This window comes from Lycium barbarum, chromosome 4, assembly GCF_019175385.1.
Source record: "Lycium barbarum isolate Lr01 chromosome 4, ASM1917538v2, whole genome shotgun sequence".
Lineage (NCBI taxonomy): Eukaryota > Viridiplantae > Streptophyta > Magnoliopsida > Solanales > Solanaceae > Lycium > Lycium barbarum.
This window is the reverse complement of record NC_083340.1, coordinates 133,417,942-133,432,170: the sequence shown is the minus strand read 5'-3', so window position 1 is coordinate 133,432,170 and position 14,229 is coordinate 133,417,942. Positions and strand designations below refer to the sequence as shown.

The 14,229-nt window shown below is 35.2% G+C and overlaps 1 protein-coding gene across 1 annotated transcript; it reads left to right on the top strand.

Moving 5' to 3' along the window:
* Window positions 1-11,455: 11,455 nt before the first annotated feature.
* Window positions 11,456-13,015, top strand: LOC132637813 (receptor-like protein Cf-9). Its single transcript, XM_060354845.1, has one exon. It carries the CDS (start codon window positions 11,456-11,458, stop codon window positions 13,013-13,015), a length of 1,560 nt encoding a protein of 519 aa, XP_060210828.1.
* The last annotated feature ends 1,214 nt before the right edge of the window (window positions 13,016-14,229 follow it).

Sequence of the window (14,229 nt, the reverse complement as noted above, 5' to 3'; positions counted from 1 at the left end):
CATTAGAAACATAGCAGAAATGTAGTTGAACAGGATCTAAGATTATCAACAGACCAAACAGGAGTTAAACAAAGCACAATACTGACCATTCATTCCACATAATGATCCTAACTCAAACAAGGAACTGCGCCACATACAAGCAGAAGTTGAATATTTATAAACATAATTAAGACTTGATACCTAAAGAATAAACTAAGCAAGATTAACGATTAGCATGTGCTAACATAACTTAAACTAACGATATTATAACTAACACATGGTTTTAATCTACAAATGCAGCATATACTATATTAAACACCATTAGCAATACTTAAACTAACATAGCAAATAAATACCTACTACTTATGCTAAGCAAGTAATCAACCAGAAGCATCTAAGACATAAACAAATCATACTACTTCTAACAAACAAGCTGCTGAAGCAAAACAAATATTAAAAATGCTTAAAGGAAGAAAGATTACCTTTTTCGGGTGCGGTGAACAGGGGCTTGAATCTCGGGTCTACGCTCGAACACAAACGACGCTCGGGTCTTTTCGAGTGCAACCCTCACCGAGAATGGAATTGAAATTCCCTCCACGACCCTCAATATACTCAAACACAACAAAAAGAAGAGACTTTAAAACTAGGAAATCAAACTAGACTCGGTGTAGACTCGACTGGAAACTGGATTTTTAATTAAAATAAGGCTGAGTTTTAAAACTTTTAATTGAAATTTTCAGTATGTTCCCTCCGATCATCCAAAAACCTCTCTTTGACATTGGGGGTGGGGTTCTTTATATAGAACCCGAAAACCCTAGATCCCTTTTTCATTCTTGTTGTGAGGCGAGCCGAAATGGAGGGAAAAATCCTTCCAATATTGACCGGCCAATCACGAGTAAGTATTCAAATTCGCGTTTGGACAAATCCCATTAAGGGTTTCAGACGAAAAAAGCCAGAAAAGGGGGAGGCACTCACCTCTTCAACGGTTGACCTGACGGGAAAGGACGAGCCATTAATTCCCTTCCCCAAAATGGTCATGCATGGCCTGTAAGAACGGAAAGGCTTCTGTGATTTTGCTATGTTCGTCGACGAAGAGAGAGAGGAGGAGAAGAGAAAGAAGCGTCGTGGGTGAGTTTGGGTTAGGTTTAGAAATGAAGGGATAAAAAGATATGGGCCGGGTCAGCTGAAATGGGTGATGGGCTGGTTATTAACAGGTAGTGGGCTGATTCATTTAATGGGTAGTGGGCTGGTTTCATATGATTTAAGCTTTAGCCCAAATAATTTCAGGACTGGTTATCGGCTGATTATTATGGACTGATCTGAAAATATTAGTGGGTCGATTGGGCTCGGATTTGGGCTTCTAAATTTAAATAAAAGATCTTCTTCCATTAGTTATATATCAACGTGCGCTAAAATATTACTTACTATAAAATATATTTATTACTAAATAAAATTATACGATGTCGTAATAGCCGTGCGATAATATTTTTAAAGTTTAACAGTAAATAAACGCTATTGTTTAATTGCGCAAAAATAAATGCGATGCGTGTGCATAAGACGGTAAATAAAAATTTTAAAAAAATGATTATAATGCAAATCATAATAATAATGGTAATAATAATAATAATAATAATAATAATAATAATAATAATAATAATAATAATAATAATAATAATAATAATAATAATGATGATGATGATGATGATAACAACAGTAATAATAATGATAATAGGCAATGACTATAGTTGAATAATGAAAACGAAGATATTAATAGAAAGCTAAAAATTGCAGTAAAGTATAAATGACTGTTCTTAAGCTATCGCAAATAAATATTTTGGAAGAAAGGCGGGACAAAATTGGGTGTCAACAACCAGTACTTCTGAAGTCCTTCTATTGCAACTCTTATTCAAAGTTTCACGAGATAATTATTGTAAGGTTCATGTACCAGCAACCGATAATTAGCCCTAGAGTATTTCTGAAAATTGACTTGAGACATGTAATCATTGTCCACAAATTAATTAGTGCTAATTGGGGAGAAGTACCGCATTTTCTTTACTAGATCCTTTTTCTTTTTAATTTGATATTCCACGGTCCTATGAGATTAACCATGAAGATACATAGTCATAAATTACCATTTTTGCTTTAAAAATAAGATGATTGAGTTTTCTTACATACTCTAGGTTGATGGAGGGACTGAAATGGAGTTACATATTATGTCTTTATTGTTTATTTCGTTTTGTCATTTGACTTAGTCAAGCAATAGTTTATCTCTTTGAAAATTCTTGTGGAAAACTAGATAAATATGGCTAACAAGTTGGATGATAGCAGAAGAGATGTTGATAGGGCAAGAACAGCAAAGTTCAATTAGCTGTAAACAACTGTAACTTTTAAAGTCTTTCTGAAAATTAACTAAACACTTTGAGAGGAATTATATACAACCACAAATTATCCCCTATGTCTGGATGTTTTTCTTTTCTTTCTTTAATTTATACCCCACAATCCCATATAAGGAGAAGGGGACGGGAATTAATGATGGCGGACTCAACCCCACCTTTATTAGATCCTTCAATACTGTTTAATTGGACATGAAATTTAAGGGAAAAGAAAAGAAAAGAAAAAAAAAAGATAATTGAAACTTGTGGTCTAAAACTAGTCATTAATAAGGGTAAAATAAGAAGTTTAAAGTTAAATTTTCTTAAAATATAAAAATTATCATTCTTTTTGGAATAATCTTTAAAGGAAAGTGCATCACACAAAATTGAGACCGAAGGAATACCAAATATGAATGCTGAAGTGCCTGGACCTCAACGGAGGTGGCAACTTGCTGATAGTAACTTGTTTATTCCATGATTTTGGACATTAAAAATGAGAAAATTGGACCCCCGTTAGATTTGCATAAGAAAAAGAGTAGAAGATTTAAAAAAAAAAAAAAAAAAAAAAAAAAACTTAGCTGTTTTTTTCTCTTTTGTGCCTATTTTGAGCTTTTTTTGTGCAAAGAAAGATAGTCATTGCTCCAGTCCTAGTCATTGCTCCAGTCCTCACATACATTTTATTTTGATTGTCAAAAGTATAAATTTCAATCAAATCCATTGTTGAATTTTATTTTGTGGTGTTTCAATATTATTGTCATTCTACAAGAGACCAGTTTGTGTTTAATTTAAGTCCTAAAAGTGACTCTGACCAAAGTATACTTTGATCTGTGAAACCCATATTGGTTAAATGAAACCTTTCTTTATCTTTTTTCTGGTTGGACATTTTTTTAATTACTTGTCCTTATCTGATCTTTTTTTATCATGCTTTCTCTTGAGCCGAGGGTCTTTCGGAAACAGTCTCCCTACCTTGGATAAGGTCTGCGTACACTTTACCCTCCGCATACCCCACATGGTGGGATTTCACCGGGTATATTGTTGTTGTTATTGACGTTTTTTTTTTTTGGGGGGGGGGGGGGGGGGGGGTTGGACTTTCTTTACTCTATCAAGTTTATCAGAGCACTTTTTTAAAGTCCTTTGCTTTTTTAAAGTCCTTTCCTTAGAGTTCTTATTTAAAGTTGCACAAGACAATAATTATTTGGTTTGTCGTCTCTATCATCTGAAAAGTCCTGCGGAACACTACAAAATTAATTTGACTAACAAGTTGGAAGACAGCTAAAGAGATGAGTAAAATCATCACTTTCTTGAAAATTTGTAAGAAGTTACTTAATGCTCGTTCATGGACCACTAGTTTTGTATATGTGATGTAGCTCATTTTCTCGCAATTTATGTAATATTGAACAATCCACTGTGTACTTGCACTAAAAGGGATATTCTTGACCAAACAAATAAACATAACATACAAGATGGTAAGATGAAATTTCCTATTTTCTATTCTCTTAAACAGTCTTGCGAACACTAGAAAATATGCCTAACAAGTTGGATGGAAGAAGAAGAGACACACTACCATCACTATCTATGGAAAATTGTTAGAAGCATCTGTGGAAAATTTGTGAAATGTGGAACGAATTGTTCTCATAATTGGTTCAATGAGTTTAAAATTCCACACGGTATTATTAACTTAAGCAGCTCGACACGTCTTGACCTTTTATGATTGTATCGATTCCACGCAAAAATTGTACTAAAACATTATTGCATTTGTCCAACTTGACATATCATGTTTTTATTGTTAATTTCTCTTTTCTCACTTGACTTAGTCTAGCAATAGTTTCTCTTTTTGCTCTAGCAATGAAAGTCTAGTCATTTATGGGAAAAGAAGTTTGTTATTTACCTGTCAATTTAGAAACAGCTGTAGAAGGATGACGTGAGCCAGGAGTTCCACTAACCATATATATGTGGATTATGTTTACCAGGTTTAGACTGTGTATATGCGTTAAATAGAATCACTAAATAAGTACAAATAACAAATTTCGAACCTAGTAAATTATAATTGTCAAGTAGTAGAATTTCGAGTCCGACCCATAAAGTTAAAATCTTGATTCCACATCAATAACAACGTTTAAGCTTGAAATAGACATGTATAATTTCTCTTTTTGCTTTAGCAATGAAAGTCTAGTCATTTATGGGGAAAAAAGTTTGTTATTTACCTGTCAATTTATAAAAAGTTGTAGAAGGATGACGCGAGCCAGGAGTTCAACTAAACATATGTATTTGGATTATGTTTAGCAGGTTTAGACTGTGTATATGCGTTAAATAGAATCACTAAATAAGTACAAATAATAAATTTTGAACCTGGTAAATTATAATTATCAAGTGGTAGAATTTCGAGTCCGAACCATAAAGTTAAAATCTTGGTTCCGCATCAGTAACAACGTTTAAGCTTGAAATAGACATGTATAATAGGCAATTGCAAATATTGTGTGCACCTTCAACTGTAAATCATTCAATTTTATTGCACGGGATGTGGTCCTGGACAAAAAAGCATTATTGGCCTTTAACTAAGAATATGTTTAGCATGCTGTTTCAAAATTTGATGCCTTTATACCTCCCACTACCAAAAAAAAGGGGGTAAATGGTAGTAGTTGAGTTATCCGTTTGTATGTAAATGTTGTAAAGTTTTATCATGTAATTAGTTGTGAACAACTACAAGATACATTTTTCATGTTGTTAATTTTGTTTTTCCCCCTTTTCATGAAGATTCTTTTGTGTTGTAATTTAACACTCAAAATTGAATTTGACCAAAGTATATTTCGATCAGTTCTATACTCTATAAGATTGTATCCGTGCTTTTTAAGTCCTCATATTGCAACTCTTATTCAATCCAATTTGAGCCTAATTCACAAGTTAGAGGACAGTAGAAAAGACAGCTAAAACCATCACTATCTTGGAAGTTTGTTAGCAGAAGATTTCTGAAGTATGTGTTACGCAAAATTATGGTTGTGGGTGGGTCGGGTGTATGGCTCGGATTTTTTTATTAATTCGGGATTTAAAATTGGGTTGGCTTAATTAAACGACGTAGACCTCTAATTGGATGTCACGAGTCATATCTGGTATTATAAAACCGACGTTAATGAAAAATGGCATGGATGAGTCATTTTGGTAGCAACGACGGTGTTAGAACCCGTATTTTTGTACAGTGGAATAATCCGGATTAATTATGATAAGTTAAGGACAAAACAATTTCAGGATACAAAGTCGAAAATTTTTGACATTCGATTTTATTCTGAGATATGAGTTGTGCATGAATTTGTTGGTATGGAACAATTAGGAAAAATTCGGGACCAAAAGTGATAAAAATTGGAAGATAAAAATCATCCACAATTTCCATGGTTGGCCCACACAAATGGTGTTCAATTTTAATTGGGACAACACATTAATGTGGGCCAAGGGGCAAGTGTACACTTCATTTAAGTATTAGAAGATGACCACAATTTTATTTCACTTCATTTGCTTCATTCACCACACTTGAACAAAAAAAATTTGAAGACCCTCCATTGAAGGCTCTCGGCCAACAGCCCTGAAAATTCACTTCCATTTTTAGCTCTCCAAAAATTTATTTCTTGGTGTTAAACCACTAATTAGAGGTCCCTAAGTAACTTGGAAGCATTGTTGGGGTGATCAAGTCCTTCATTCAAGAGATTGGAAAACCCTAGCCTATTAAAAGTTGAAGAGAAAAAGGTAAGATTTGATCTTGTTTTTGTGTTATGAAGGTTCTATTCATGTTGTAGTATCTTATTATGGTTGAAAATCATGAAATAAAGAATGGTGAAGTGGATGCCATATGTATGAGGGTTGGGCGTGTGATGGGTGTTGTTGTGTTGTGATTGAAATTATGAATTAATGTTTAGTTAGTTGATTAGGATCATTGTAAGGTGAAGAACAATTGAGAATCATCCATATATGTGTATATATAGTGTTGATTGAAATGGGTCACATTATATGACGATGAACGAATGAACGTCGCTTAATGTTTTAATCGCCGTCGCCATGAATTCTATGTTGGAAATGAAAGTTTATTGACTCAAATTGATGTTGTAAATATTGCGGACTGATTTGGAAGTTGTTGTACATTTAATGTAAATTGTGTATTGATGAAAATAGCATTGTTAGAATGTAAATTGTAGATACGAACCATGATTTGGAAATGAAGAAAAAGTTAGGGGGCTGTCTCGGTTAGGGGCTGTTTCGGGTAGCTTGGGAAAATTTATGGATTGTTGGAAAAATTGTATAAATTGCTTAGAATGTCTTGAAATGCTTTTGGTATGGGTTCGGGTTAGTATGTGAGCGTATAAGCGTCGATTTTGGCTTGAAGGTAAGTCGTCGAATTGAATTTATGAAAGTTGATGAATGATGAAAAAGAGAGCTATTATTGTTGTATTACCTTTCAGATTGATTATTAATGTTGTTAGGTTGGTTGTTGTTGTTGTTGTTGTTGATTGATACGGCCGAGTTAAATTCTTGGGGTAGCCTATTTACAGGGGAAATGCTGCCCAAATTTCTGTAGAATTAAGGGCGAAATTGGAATTTAATGCCCAAAGAGTCTTTAGCTAATGTTTGGCATTTTATGGCTTGTTTATAGATCGTGGGCATCCCGAATCATAGGTTGGATTGAGCTTGAGTTTGGATCGTATTGGAGAGCGTTTGAGGTATGTAAAGTAATCTTCCTTCTTCGGCATGCCTTAGTTAAAATAGGCTATGATATAAGCCTCGAGGAAACTCTATTCTCACAATCCGAGCATGTTTATGAATCGCATTTGTTCTTTGGCATCCTTGCCTTGTCATGGCAAAACATTGATCCTTATGTTCTTGGAATCCATAATTTGTAAAGATTACATGAACGCTGATTTTTGTTTTAAAGTTCATTCTTTAGCGATTCCAAAACTTCAAACGCCCATAATTTCCTCAGAAAAGCTCGGATTGCTTTGAAATTTTCGTAGGAGTTTGTATGATATAAAATGAGTATGTTTTTCATAGGCGGGCTCAGTTCGGGTCTATACTCGTCCGTGGGTCCTGCGACGCCCTTTTTGAAATTCGACAACTTTGAAACAAAAAGTGATAATTATTATTCCGATTTCGAATATGACTATTTTACTTATCCTTCAGATTTATAATAATGATTTTATGCATATGATTCCTCACTACTCCGCTTGTGCCTACTGTGATATCGTTCACCGGTTCCCGGGCCGGTTCTGTTGTCGTGCGCTTTGTGATACATTCCGGTGTTATGCTATGATTATGGTTCACCGTGCTCCTCACCCGAGGGCCGGGTTCCACTTATGTTTGGCGTTATGCTGTGTTTGGCGTTATGCTGTGTTGTGATGTGTGACGGGGATTCGGAGATTCGAAACTTTCTGGTGTTATGCTGTGTTGTGGCGCCATCGACAGGCGGGCGACCACATTTTCCTGTGCCCTATGCATAATTTATACTTTGGAAATAAACATTTTGATATTTTTTTTTTGATATGTATTATTTTCTATATATCTGATTCGATTATTGTTCAGATTTATTTCTGTACCTTCTGCTTTGCATACTCAGTACATATTTCGTACTGACCCCCTTCTCCGGGGGCTGCGTTTCATGCCCGCAGGTACGGACGCACAGCCTGGTGATCCACCTGTTTAGGACACCCTTTCTGCTATTCGGAGTGCTCCTCTCTTTCCGGAGCTTATACTTTTGGTATATATATTTATTAGTGCATTTGTATATATTCGTTCATGGGTACGGTGGGGCCCTGTCCCGTCATATGATTTTGTCGGTCTGTTTAGAGGTCTGTGGACATGTTTGTGGGTTAGGGTCTTTCTGTATGGATAGGTGTATATGTTGTTTGGGCGATCCCATACGCCGAGGCGGCCGGTCCGCATATGTTTATACGTTGCTTTGCTAGCCCTGTGTGGCCTTTGTTGGTGTTTGCTGTGTACAGGGTTATTTTGGATAGTCTGTAAAACAGAGGAAACTCTGCCGAAATTTTTCTGGGAATTGTCAAAATTTAGAAGATAGCCTCGTCGGCTTCTGGTATATACTTGAATGCATTTGATAGATGGGTTTGGGTGCCCAGATCGGGCACTAGTCACGGCCTACGGGGTTGGGTCGTGACAGACGGCTTAAATGAGCCAAATTGTTGATGAGTGGCATAAATGAGCCATTTCCGATAGATCGATGAGATAAATGAGCCAAACTATTGACGAGTGGCATAAATGAGCCATTTCCGATAGTTCGATGACATGTTTGAGCCTTTTCTATTTTATTTTTTTTGTCTATATTGAGTTATGGATCAAAAGTAAAATTTATATCAAAGCAAGTCTTGAAATAAATTGTTGTGGTATGTAAAAGAGTATGATCCGTCTATTCATACAAAATCGTACTCCAAGGGCTAAATTTGACTTGACGAATGTATACTTTGATCCGCGGAACCCAAATTATGTTAAATGAGACATGTATCTCTTTATTCTCTTAAGATTGTACCAATACTTCTGAAGTCCTTTTATTACAACTCTTATTCAAAGTTTTACGATACAATTATTGTAAGGATTATGTACCAGCAACCAAGAATTAGCCCTAGAGTGTTTCTAAATTGACTTGAGGCTTGCAGTTATCGTCCACAAATTAATTAGTGCTAGTAGGGCATTTTCTTTACTAGATCTTTTTATTTTTAATTTGATGCCCTAGAGTACTTCTGAGAATTGACTTGGAGTTACATCATATGTCTTTATTGTACATTCTCTTTCTCACTTGACTTAGTCAAGAGATACTTTCTTTCTTTGAAAAGTTGTGTGGAAAATTAGATTGATGGGCCAAGAATAGCACAGTTGTTAGCTGTAAAGAACTGATCCATGAAAGTATAATTTTCACCACTATCTACTAATTGTCAAATTCTAATAGATAGGCAACTTAAAGGAAACAATATTTCTGTATTTGTTTTAGTAATAGAATCCCGCACAATTAGCATAACCTTGTATGTTGCAGTTTTAGAATCCTTGAATGATTAGTGTTTGGGAATTTTTATGTAATTTCTTTGTTTCTATCATTTGAGAAGCCTGAGGAAAATTAAATAATATGCCAAACTATCTTTGTAGATTTTTTTTCCCAGCAGTGTGTGTTATACGTAATGAGACCAAGTCACAACGTCTTGCTAAAGCACAATGCAAAAAAAATTCTAAATATAACGCTTATGCCAAATTTGCACAATGGTATCATGCAATTAGTTGTGAACAACTATAAGATACCATTTTTCATGTTGTTAATTTTGTTTTTTTATTCCCTTGTGATAGAGATTTTTTGTGTTGTAATTTAATGCCTCAATCAAATTCACAAGTTACAGATAGTAGAAAAGACGGCTAAAACCATCACTATCTAGGAAATTTGTTAGAAGAAGGTGCAGAAATTTTTTAAAGTACATGTTAAGCATAGTTCAATCTCACTAACAAGTTGGAATCCAATGTCATATGAAGTCAGAAATTTGTCTCCAGTCACATTTCTACTTTCTCGTGGGACCATTGAATGATCAGTTTTTGGAAATCGTCCTAGTCTAATTTTCTTCTTTGAAAAGTCTGCAGAAATTTTCGTCACAGGGTGCATTACGCATGATGCCATCGTCAACATTAATATTGGTGTAAGTCAGTCTCTGTGGTGAAATTAGATGGTAATCCTAACTTAGGAGTTTTATAGTTCTGATGCAAAACCATCTCTAGTCTCTTATAATTTTTATTTTTTGTGTACTGAGTTATCGATCAAAAGCAAAATTTATATCAAAGAAATTCTTGAAATAGATTTTTGTGGGATATACTAAAGTATGATCCGTCTATTCAATAAAAAATTGCATTCCAAGGCCTAAACTTGACTTATTCAAAGTTTCACGAGACAATTATTATAAGGTTTCATGTATCAACAATCAAGAATTAGCCCTAGAGTCTTTATACAAAGTGACTTGAGACTTGGAAGTCATCGCCCACACATTAATTAGTGCTAGTTGGATCGCGATAAGCCGTTTTCCTTGCCGGATCTTTTTATTTTTCATTGAATACCCGACTATCCTATCAGATTAACCATGATTTTTGAATCAAATCCCATCCTTTGCATCATGTTTTTTTGGAAAAAAGAAAGAGTGAGTTTTCTTACATACTCTAAGTAGATGGAGAAGGAATTGAAGTTACATAATATGTCTTTTTCTCACTTGACTTAATCAAGCAATAATTTCCTACAGAACTCGTGTTGGGTGTTTTGCATCCCTTCCTTACCCGTGTTGTTGCTCAAACATAATCAATTCAGGGGAATAGTTTATGACCTCGAAACGAACACAACACTAGAGAAAATTAGGATAGAGAGAGTATGGTTTGTTAAGTCTTCTCCATCCTTTTGAAAAGCTTTGTAGAATACTTCAAAATATGACTAACAAGTTGGACGACAACTGAATAATCAATCTTGTAAATTTGTTTCTCATCCATGGACCACAAGTTCTTTAGTTGTGAAGTAGCTCATTTCCTCTCCATACAATTAGCAAAACATTTTCCCACCAGAAGTTTTTTTTTTTTAATTAAATTTGTATCTATTAAACTAAAAATAAATAAAATAGTAAAATCTTATCACCCACCGGAAGTTGGATTTTCCAGCATATGTGACTTTTGTGTTAGTAAGGGCAAAGTTTTGTGACTTTTGTCTTAGAATACACAGTTAGTGACTTTGGTGGAAAAAAATCATAGTTGTTTGACCATATGTGGAATTTACCCCCTAAATATATGAACAATATTTCTTTTAAGGTTACTGAATTTATTTACGCTTCAAGATATTCATTCAATTTTGGTTGCTAATATTAAAATCCCCAACTACCAAAAGGTCATAGTTTTAAATATCGTGGAAATTTATTACAAGAATCTGTAGAAATTTTCTGAAGTGTTCCTTATACAAGGGTGCAGATCCTAATTATATTGACCCAACTCAAGTCAACCTCTCTTGTGAAATGAGGTGTTGAAATAACTATAAATATGTAAGGATTGTGACAATTGATTTTGTAAGAAACATTCTGTTATTTGCTGAAAACAAACAAAAGAAAATGGCAAGTTTCTTTTTCTTTTATTCACTTCTCTGTTTTGTCTTTCTAAGTCAAAGCTTTTCTTCATCATCTGTGCATCATCTTTGCTCTCCCAGTGAAGCTTCTGATTTGTTTCAATTTAAGAAAGCCTTTGGAATCTCCGATGACTACTTTTCTCAGTGTCGTACTTCTTTCTCGAAAACAACATCTTGGAATGAGAGTAGGGATTGCTGCACTTGGGATGGAGTCACTTGTGACTTGTTAACCGGTCGTGTCATCGGCCTGGACCTTAGTTGTAGTCAGCTTTATAGAATTATTCATCCTAACAGCAGCCTCTTCCAACTTCATCATCTTCAGAGGCTAAACCTTGCTAACAATTTCTTGAATTATTCTTCAATCCCAAATGATATTGGCCAGATTCCTAATTCCGTTGGCAACCTAATCCAAATTAGGGAGTTAGATTTACATGGTAATCATTTCGCTGGCCATATTCCATCAACAATCTCTAATTTGAAGCAACTCACATTTTTAGATCTTTCATCTAACTCCCTTGGAGGCGAAATTCCCAATGTTTTCTCTAACCTCCAAGAGCTAGTTGTTCTTGATTTATCTGACAACTCATTGAATGGCACAATACCGTCTTGGGTGTTTAGCCTCCCTTCCTTAAATATATTGAATCTCCATCATAATCAATTCACTAGAGTGGCTGACGAGCTCAAAACAAACCCAACATTAGAGCGTTTGGATTTAAGTCATAATCAACTCAGCGGTCCTTTTCTTCAATCACTTGAGAATCTCTTCAACCTAATCTTCCTTGGCCTTTCATCAAATAACATGGATGCGGGAGTAAATATCACTTTTCCTAGCCTAGCATATTTGTCCTTATCATCTTGGGAACTAAAGGCTTTTCTACACTTGAGAAATTCAAAAACACTTAAGTACTTGGATCTTTCTAATAATAAGATTGATGGTCCAATCCCTAACTGGTTTAACGGCATGAGGTGGGACTCATTGTTGCTTCTAAAACTTTCTTATAATTCACTTACAGGACACATAGAACAACTTCATTATCATAGTTTAGATTATCTTGATCTTAAATTTAACTTACTTCAGGGTCGGCTACCTTCTTCTATCTATAAGTTGAAGAACCTTACGTTGCTGGATTTGTCACACAACCACTTCAATGAATCAGTTCCACATTGCTTGGGAAGCATGACTTGGGTAAAGGTTCTCAACTTGAGAAGAAATAATTTCGCAAGCAGTCTTCCACCATTATGTACTCAAAGCGCTTTGCTGTATACCATTGCCTTGAATGGAAATCGTTTTGAAGGCCCTATCCCTATGTCGTTGCTCAAGTGTAACCGTTTAGAAATCTTCAATGTGGGGAATAACGCTATAAATGACACATTTCCAGCTTGGCTGGGAACTCTTGAATGGTTGTTGGTCCTTATATTAAAGTCTAACAAGTTCCATGGACCTATAAGTACTAGGCCGAAGTTTTGCTTTCCCAAGTTGCGGATTTTCGATCTCTCTCATAATGAGTTCAATGGCTCACTTCCCGCAGAAGTTTTTAAAACTTAAAAGCAATGATAAACAATGACACAGACAAAGGTGAGTTCAGATATATTGAAGGATTAGACGCATCTTATGCAATGTATGAGGATTCAGTGAGGTTGGTGATCAAAGGCCAGGATATTGAGCTAGAAAGAATCAACACAATTATGACAACCATAGATCTCTCAAGCAACCATTTTGAAGGCGTGATTCCGAAAGCACTAATGGATCTTGGCTTACTTTGGCTACTCAATTTATCGCATAACAATTTCAGAGGGTATATTCCAATGGAACTGGGACAATTGAATAGGCTTGAAGTGTTAGATCTCTCATGGAATCTGCTCATCGGAAATATTCCGCAGGAATTGACAAGACTAACATTTCAGGAAAAGTTAAACCTCTCTCAGAATTTTCTTGTCGGACCCATTCCTCAAGGTTCACAATTAGCCACATTTTTAAGTGACTCGTATGGTGGCAACCTTGATTTATATGCTTTTCCTTTATCAAAGCAATGTGGAACGAGTGATCCATCACATGTTCCTCACCCATTGGAGCCGGATGAAGAAGATGATTCATATTTTGCGAGTGGATTTACATGGGAATCAGTGGTCATAGGCTACAGTTGTGGACTTGTTGTTGGAACTGTCATGTGGAGCCTCATGTTTAAAGCTCGGAAGCCAAAATGGATTGTGGAATTTCTTGAAGGTGCTTTTCCCAAGAAAATGAGAAGGGCACAGAAGAGAAGGCTGAGACGGCGGACTTAATTGAAGATTGAAAGAGCCAACTTGCCTTTGTATAATAAGTAATGTTGGTATTATCCCAGGATCAATATTATGCTTTAGTATGGGCTTGAGCTTGTTGTATTGAACTGTTCTATTTCTGTTTTTTCTCTTTTTAATTTTCTATTGGTTGTTTGTATATGTAATTATGTTTTGATAGCAACTTATATGTGTTATTATAGCAGAATGATCCACCTAAACACATAGATTTACCCGTTAATCTGTGACTTAGATATGGAGGTGAATTTCCAATATTTTGAAGGAAATATGGAGAAAAATATGATATTTGAGCGATAAGTTAGACCAGAAAATACAATGCAGATGATTTATGTTAGTGCTTAAGAAATATGTTCACCTTTTGGTTTATATATTCAAGATGTTGCCAAAATTCCTCATCATTTGTTTTCAGTAACTTTGACATGTTTGAAAGAATCGAGTGGACACACACAGAAGAGAGCAACT